Here is a 9341-nt window from a genome sequence, read left to right as displayed (position 1 = left end):
GTTTTTGAGTGGTGGTCATTTTTGTTGAGCATTGCGTGCCTTATTATCGACTTTGCAGACGTTAGCGTGAACTTGTATATCTTAGGCTAGGATTATTCAAAAACATTTCAACAAATACAATTTTGTTCAGTACTTTCTGTACTTTAATTTTGTCTAACATTTATTAGCATGAAAAGCCTTAATAGGTGAAAATTACTCCCTAAATTTAGTATTGAAATCTAACAAATTACAATTTTCAGAGCTGCAATTTATAATGAAGAAGTGAAATATCAAAGTTGATTTTTTAAATCATAACTGGATATGGCACTGTACTTACTTCACTAGAATAGCAATACTGATACGTGTTTTCTACAAGTTTTAGTATTTTTTAAAATTTAATATTTTGCAACTTTTGCATAGTTTGAAATACATCTCTGGCGGGATATGAAATGAAAAGCTTTCTGTAATATGCAGAATATACATCTATATCAAGTGTTATCATTGGCGGGATATGGAATGAAAAGCTTTACTTAATATGCAGAATATACATCTATATCAGGTGTTCTAAAAGTGGCACCCACGGACCACAGAGCAGTATTCCAAAAGTCAAACAGACAATATATATATATATATTGTTGAGGCATGTCATTGATTTTATTCAAAAAGATATTATTTTGGTAAAGGAAAGTATATTTAATAAAATTGAATGTAAAGAAACTAAGTGTTATCACGTAACGTAAACACGTGTGTGTGTTTATGTGTTGACATCAATGTTGTGTGTATGTAATGAATGTTCTACGGCTAGACGCTTGCTCGTCAATTTGTAAGATATTGTAATTTGGATTTGTAATGTTTTGAATTGTCATCAGATTGTCACATTGTAACATTGACACACTTTGACTGTGATATAATCGTTGAGTTCGCAGAAATTTGTAAGTCTGAGAATTTGATCACGATGTAATTCGGGTGAAACCAACGTTTTACCAATAGCTGAGATATACAGAAAGTCGACGAGAATGAATTCCAAGATGTCTGGAATCTTCGTATAAAACCTTATAGTTTTAGAGATTGGGAGGATTCGAGGATCAGTCTCTAGGGAGCAGTCTTCGAGCATTTGTCTCTGAATTGAGTCTAAGAGATCAGTATACGTCGAGTAGTTACATAGTTGCTCATGTCACAGTAGTCACCTCTCTGTGATTCTACGTTCAGTATTAGATCAGGAGATCTAATAGTTCAGCAGACCATTATAGTAGATAATGGTACACAATAGTCGACCATTCTAGACTATTGGCAGCAATACAGAGATCGTCCAGAACATCGATAGCAGTTCCAGTCATCAGCTGTATAAAGGTACGTGTATCTCAGCTATGTTTGAGTTCATCGTGGTTAACTTCCTAGCTGCTTAAAGATATGTGATCTTGCGATTATATTCAGTCGACGATCAATCACAATAGTACACAAGCTTAATGAAAATACAAAGTGTAGTTCAAAGTCAATTAATGTGGTTTCTTTCCGTCATCCTGTACCTACTCATTCTAGATGGTGAGTAGCAGCGATCTTCGACCGTCATTTTACATTTCATCCCCATGCTATATAGGCACGACGGTGGAAGGTTGTTATGGCGGAGATGCTGGTTTTGTAGCGGTCCTAGTGTAGTTCTCACCAGTTTTATGGTGAGGTTCGATTCCCGAAAAGTACTAGGAGTAACTCTCACCATTGTTATGGTAGAGACGCTGGTTTTTGTAGCGATTCCAGGGCAGTTTTATGGTGGAGATATTTTGGTTCGATTCCCGAACAGTGTTAAAGGTAGGTTGCACCAGTCTTATGGTGAAATCAGCTATTATAATCGTTCACCACTCAAAGATGAAATTTGGTTCGGATCACGAATGACTAAAGGCAATTGACTCAAGTAGAATAAGTAATACATTAACCCTCACCACCCACCCGCATTAGTTGTTAGGTAGTACGTAAGAAGTAGTAGTAAATAATCAATATGTTATCGCTAGTGAATAACCATAGGGAACATTACCCTGTGCTACAGGATAATGGAACTCCCGCAACAATGTTCTCATTATCAAAATTTTATAAATTGGTCTTAGGGGTGTTAAGAAGTTTCACTGAGTATGGTCCAACATACGGTGAAAATAAAGAGGAAATATTTAAAAACAATGTTCAAACTTGGAAAAGGCAGCGTTGGTTTATGGGTCAATTTAAACAAAAGAATTTTAATTTAAATGAGCTTATTGACCTAGGATTTAGACGACACTTTTTGGCTACAGTGTCAAGAGTAGTTGAGACTTCTCTAAGTTTGAGAACAGCAACATTTTTTGCACTCACGTTTACAGATCCGAATTATGAAATTTGTGCTATATTTAGGGAGTGCGTTGACCAACTGAGAGTTGACAGTTGGCTCGAGAGGTTTAGATACAATTTTGAGTGTTCGACAGCCATTCAAATCGCGGATTTGGTCGAAACATTTAAGTGTTACGAGAAAAAGTCAAAGATCATTGTAGCTAACGAAAGTATGTTCCTAGACCTAGCAGCATTTGCTGGTTTATTTGTAGAAAGAAATAAATTCCTATTTTGCTAGTGAACAACATGGTGTAGGTTAAATGATTGTAGGTTAAGACTAGGTTAAAGATATTATATTTTATATTATAGTAAGTTAATTATTAGTATGTAGTAAGCTGAAGATAGTGTTAAGTTTTGTAAATAGAAGATATCAGGTTACGGGATTAATTATTTGAAGAATATATTATTGAGTAGGAATAAGTGATTATATTTTAGTAATACTAGGAGTATGGATAGATAATTTAAATATAGACATAGAGTTATAGGAAAAAGAAAAAGAATAAATAGAGCAAAAGAAAAAAAAAGTTAAATATATTGTTCAGACGACATGATTTGAGAACTAGAAGAAGAGAAATAAATATAGAATATAGAGAGATATATTGAATATGTTAGATCAGATTAGATTATTCTAGATTACAAGTATGAGACAGTAGGACAGTTGGAGTAATGTAAAAGGAAGTGAAATTGAAAGTAACATGTAGATTTTACATTTCCAACGAAAGGTTCTCGGAATAAGGAATAGATAAGAGAGATCATTACAGCTGACAGATAGATAAAGTTATAAATAGAAATAGAGAATAGATATTAAATAAAAAATAATGAGACATTAATAGATACAAGGATAAGACTAATGATTACTTGAATAGACGAATGTTTACTCGATTAATGACTAATAAGAATATACTGATATATGAGAAATATAAGAATATTATGAAAGATAATAGAGATAATGAAGAATATATAGATATATAATTATAGTAGCTACAAGAAATGTAGAAGTATAGAAATATAGAAATATAATATAATGAGTCAGAGATACTCAGAAGTAAGAATAAATGTAGGGTAAGAAAAGACAGTGAGAAAACTGGTCGAAAGATTATCCCTAAAAGTAGGAAAATCATAGATAAGACACGAGAAATAGTCGCAAATAGAATACAATCATAATGCATCATATCAATAATTATCATTAAGTTGTATGAAAACACATTATTTTTATCAAAATTCATTTTCTAAATTCACGTTTTTTTTTAAAATGAGAGAGGAATTATTGATTCATTATTATTATCAAATGATCAATTGGTATATAGATTATTTGTATTATAATAAGTTATTGTATTTAGTTCATGAGTATCTTTAATATTCATGAGGATACTGTACTCTGTTGAGTAGTTTTCTGTTTACTACTTACGAGACGACGGAATCCTGGCGAGGACTCCGTGAGCTCATGCAGCAGAGAGCGGTTGCTAAGGGGCGTGGTTTACGAGAAGATGGCCGCCAGCGTAGCAACAAGTCCCACCCACGGGAGACTAGCTACTTGTATTCACAATGATTTTGATGCGTTATGAATGAATTCTAAGGACAGAGAGTGTTGGAATGTTAAAATAAGATAGATTAAACATCAATAAAGATAATTGTACCTACAAACAACGTTAAAACTAGTAATAAAGTGTATTTAAGAGCTGAAATATGCACGAAAATGTAGGATTTTACGACTTTGAAAAAAAAAGACAATAACAGCGTCAAACGAATGAAAATGTAACAAGGATAGCAGTTTTGTATCCGAATAGGTTACATAGTGATTAGAACACTATTCATTATTTAGAATATGCATCGATTATGCATTTTAAAGAAAATAATGAACCATTAATGAACATTAACATTAGGCCTATGCTGAAATTATGAATATATTGTTCAGAAGAGAGTCATAGACCGCGGTATAGTTATATAAGTTTTTAAGAAAATAAAAACACGATTTCACACTTAGTTATATATTTACAGGTATTATGGAAAAGAAGTTTACCGTAATGGCTATTGCTTCAACATCGTTAATAACCTTAGTACTAGCAACGTCTATAATTATCATTTATTTAATTATTAAATTACGTAGATTTAGGAGAAAGAAAAAACAGGAAGGAAGAGTAGAGGATAAAAAAGTGTATGACGATATTAGTAACGTAGAAAACTGCGGATTATTTCCAATCTATGCAGAAATAAATAAAAACCACACTAAAAAGCACACTATTTGCACAAAACACAAAGCAGATCACTATCTTGAGCAGGAAAAGGAACCACAAGGTAACTTAAACATTGTTGGTATGCACTGCACCAAAACCAAAGAGGGATGTAACACAAATCACGAATTATCCGGTTTTGAAGCAGAAAAAACGGATCAACATTTGGTTACAAACTTGAAACACGAAAAACTATACATGCGTCCTTGCGACATTTTGGTCCTGTGAACATTTTGCCGAAATTTTCACGAACAATGCGGAGCACGTATTCAAAGTTAACTTTATACATCGAAGCAACGCGGCAAACAGGATAAGACGTGGAAGTTTGTCCAAGTTCAGTGTCAAAACGTTTGCTGACTTAACATTTTGCGGAAGGAAGTGCATCGAGAGTTGCTAACTCTATAGATAGCAAACTTACCATAAGTGAAGTGAATAATATTTTTAAATTTTGTTTTTGTGTTTCAAAATCATGCAGCGATAGGAGACGTTGTTCATTAGTGTATTAGTGGTTTACAACAATAAATCTAGTGTATAATGAAGTGCATTATATTTATGGAAAGCATCAGTGATATGGTCACTGGTATTAGTGGAAACTATGCAGAAACAATAAACACTGAGTTGAACTTTGAGACTAACTTCAGTGGAAAGTTTTCAAGAACGAGAACGGAAAAGTATATATATGAGCAATTCCGAGCACAGGAAATGCAACACAACTTCAAGTAGTTATATATGTAACTCAATAGATGGCAGGAGCTCATACTCTGATGAGGACTCTTGAAAAGTATTTTTTTTTTAAACGAAAACAATGATTGTAAATAAATAATGTTTTGATGATTTCTTTCGAATGTGAAAAATGAATATAAAGATATATACAGGGTGATGGTTAAATATATATGATTATTTTATGTAATATATGTAATTAGTTTTTGGTCAATTTCAGGGAAGAAATTGAGTCGAGAACGGAGTTCTCTTATTTTAAAGGAGGGGCATGTTGAGGCATGTCATTGATTTTATTCAAAAAGATATTATTTTGGTAAAGGAAAGTATATTTAATAAAATTGAATGTAAAGAAACTAAGTGTTATCACGTAACGTAAACACGTGAATGTGTTTATGTGTTGACATCAATGTTGTGTGTATGTAATGAATGTTCTACGGCTAGACGCTTGCTCGTCAATTTGTAAGATATTGTAATTTGGATTTGTAATGTTTTGAATTGTCATCAGATTGTCACATTGTAACATTGACACACTTTGACTGTGATATAATCGTTGAGTTCGCAGAAATTTGTAAGTCTGAGAATTTGATCACGATGTAATTCGGGTGAAACCAACGTTTTACCAATAGCTGAGATATACAGAAAGTCGACGAGAATGAATTCCAAGATGTCTGGAATCTTCGTATAAAACCTTATAGTTTTAGAGATTGGGAGGATTCGAGGATCAGTCTCTAGGGAGCAGTCTTCGAGCATTTGTCTCTGAATTGAGTCTAAGAGATCAGTATACGTCGAGTAGTTACATAGTTGCTCATGTCACAGTAGTCACTTCTCTGTGATTCTACGTTCAGTATTAGATCAGGAGATCTAATAGTTCAGCAGACCATTATAGTAGATAATGGTACACAATAGTCGACCATTCTAGACTATTGGCAGCAATACAGAGATCGTCCAGAACATCGATAGCAGTTCCAGTCATCAGCTGTATAAAGGTACGTGTATCTCAGCTATGTTTGAGTTCATCGTGGTTAACTTCCTAGCTGCTTAAAGATATGTGATCTTGCGATTATATTCAGTCGACGATCAATCACAATAGTACACAAGCTTAATGAAAATACAAAGTGTAGTTCAAAGTCAATTAATGTGGTTTCTTTCCGTCATCCTGTACCTACTCATTCTAGATGGTGAGTAGCAGCGATCTTCGACCGTCATTTTACATTTCATCCCCATGCTATATAGGCACGACGGTGGAAGGTTGTTAATATATATATATATATATATATATATATATATATATATATATATATATATATATATATATATATATATATATATTTGTATACCTTTGGGGTCCTCGTCTGGAGACGCGAATTGCAGTATGCGCCAATAAAGAACCATAGATTAGATCTACCAATCCATCGAATAATTACATCGATTCTTACCATATGACAGTTAAAGTCAATAGACGTTGACACTAGCACCATTTATTACCTTAACAATCAATGTAACTGCTTAATAGATTTATAGAGCAAAGCTATTGATTCCAAGTTAATATGCGATGTTGCCACATATTGTAACCTTGATTCCCCATAGCGGCTGAAGAAAACCCCAGATGGCATTCCATCATATAACATTTTCACTTTTTTTTTTGACCTGAGTTAAGTGAGAGTTAAGGTGAATTCGGTCCTTAACCAAATTAAAAAGAAAGACTAACTTGCACAATAGAGATATTCTATTGTTGTTTTTACATACGTATGGGTAACAGCTATCCTCTTAAAATAAAAAGAAATCCATTACTCATCAGTAAGAAATAAAAGAAGAGAAAGAAATATTAACCTATTAATCTTAGGTGCAAAATTGAGAAAAAGTTATAGTATTTGTCATTTTTTTCTAATCTAAATGACTGTTAAGAGCCTAATATACTAACAAATATTACAAATTTTAACACTACTTTTTGCTTGTTTTTCATAAGTGAAAGGAGATAATGAGATGCGACTTACCACAATCATAGATAAATGTTATTCTATTCTCGCTCATTACAAGTGAGTAAGATCACTCACAACTTCGAGATGGATAGCCTTTGTTGCTAAACACACAAACACTGCAATGTAGCACTTCACCTTTGTTTTTGATTTTCTGGTACCAGTTTTGATGTAAATAGGACCGGCAAAGTTGATTCCAGAATTTGTGAAAGGTCTTGTTAGTTCTACTCTATGTTTTGGTAGTTGTCCCATTAATTGTTCTGGTCCAGCCACCTTTAATCTTTGACATGTAATACACCTTCTAATAACTTTCTTGATGGCATTTTTACCAATAGGTATCCAATACCTTTGCCTTAGTGATGCTAGCATTAACTGACGTCCAGATTGTAGCAATCGCCTGTGTTCATGTTCTATAATTAGTCTTGTTAGGTGATGATCTGGTGGTAGAATAATTTGATGTTTAGCATCAAATTCAAGTTCAGACATCTTTAATCTTCCACCAACTCTTAGTAATTGTTGATCACATATGAAAGGATTGAGAGGCAAGAGTTTGCTCTTATTGCTAACTCTTCCACTTTCTTTAAGATCGGGGGGCGCGGTGGCTCAGTGGTAGAGCGTTCCCCTCTTGTACTTGGAGTCCCGGGTTCGATCCCAGCCCCCGCCAAATGAACTGCTCGTGTGTTTTCTCGGGGTTCTCCCGTTTCCTCCCACTTTCTTCATTCCACCATTTCACTCATCTCTCATCATCACCGTCTCCTTTAGCCTAACCGGCATAACCGTGGGACGTAAAACTCAAAGATTTCATTTCATTTTTTTCTTTAAAATCAGCCATTTCCTTAGCATAAACTGAGTTTTGAACTTCTCGTATTGGTCTGATTAAAACTTCTTCAATTTCTTCCAAATAAGAGCGACTGTATTTCTTCTTGATGCTTCTACTTTAGCATTCTTGAAAAACCGCATGCAATAAGCCAAGACTCTCTGAAGTTTGTTCAAAGTAGAGAATCTTTCGATCATACTATTATCTTAAGTTGTCACTAAGTAACTTGATTTTAATTTCTTCTGTTCAGGAATCTCTCTGAGTGGGGCAGGCTCCGTCTTAGGCCAATCAAGTGAAGAACACTGTAACCATTGAGGACCGTTCCACCACAAATTATTATGTATTAACTTGTCAGGACTTGTTCCTCTTGATATAATATCTGCAGGATTTTCACTTGAAGCGACGTGTCTCCATTCTCCTCCCACTTCTTGTACCTCAGCAACTCGATTGCCAACAAATGTTTTAGATCTATTTGGACTTGCTCTTAACCATGCTAAGACCAGCATAGAATCTGTCCACATCTATATTTGGGATATTCGTTGTTTTAATGCCTTAGGTTTCTTTATTATTTGTTCTTAATGTGTTTTTTCTTACACATTAAGCTCGGAAGAGCCGAAGCAAATAAACCCATAAACTGAAACATTATACTTGATCAATGCAGGGTTGTATACCTACTTTTGGGCCACCCTGTAGATCTGAAAAGGTAGAGGGTCGCGTCAAGCTGTCCCCATGTAACCCTCACGCTTATCTTTGCCCTTTGTAACTTTTTTAGGAATGGGAGATACCACATGTTGGGAGTGGGGTAACGGCGTCACCCCACATTCCCCCTCATTTTTACCTCTGGTTATAACTTCATAATGGCTGGCAGTAATCCTTGTTCGAGTGTGTCTACAGATCGGTATGCTATTATAGAGAAATGGTTAAATGAGAAACATCATCATTACATCATTACGAAGATGGGGGAATAAACAATCCTGATATAGACGATTTGGAAAAACAACAATGGACTATAACTTCAGAGGATGAGTTTTTGGCAAAGATCATGCCAATACAATTCCAAGTGACCACGATGCGAATTCCGAAATCTCCGACGAAGATAATTACAGTGAAGAAGATGAAACCCCGGATATAACAGAAAAACACAGTACCGGAAGATCATATGATGCTAAAAATTCATTTAAATGGGCAAAGTCACCATCTGCTCGAAATGTTCGAGTCCAATATCATAATATACTCAGATTATCTAGAACAAGACGCTAACTAAGA

At 34.4% G+C, this 9341-nt stretch overlaps 1 protein-coding gene across 1 annotated transcript; it reads right to left on the bottom strand.

Annotated features, from left to right (window-relative positions):
• Positions 1 to 7312: 7312 nt before the first annotated feature.
• LOC145689600 (uncharacterized) lies at positions 7313 to 7744 on the bottom strand. Its single transcript, XM_081763780.1, has one exon. It carries the CDS (start codon positions 7742 to 7744, stop codon positions 7313 to 7315), a length of 432 nt encoding a protein of 143 aa, XP_081619906.1.
• Between the last annotated feature and the right edge of the window lie 1597 nt (positions 7745 to 9341).

The sequence above is a fragment of the Thermobia domestica genome, chromosome 7 (assembly GCF_964235325.1).
Source record: "Thermobia domestica chromosome 7, izTheDome1.hap1.1, whole genome shotgun sequence".
Taxonomy (NCBI): Eukaryota; Metazoa; Arthropoda; class Insecta; order Zygentoma; family Lepismatidae; genus Thermobia; species Thermobia domestica.
The sequence above is the reverse complement of the archived record's forward strand: the minus strand, read 5'-3'. Positions and strand labels throughout refer to the sequence as shown.

What these genes read in the sequence shown, in the direction of transcription:
- LOC145689600 (XM_081763780.1), bottom strand. Translation starts at nt 7,744, where the DNA reads ATGTCTGAACTTGAATTTGATGCTAAACATCAAATTATTCTACCACCA.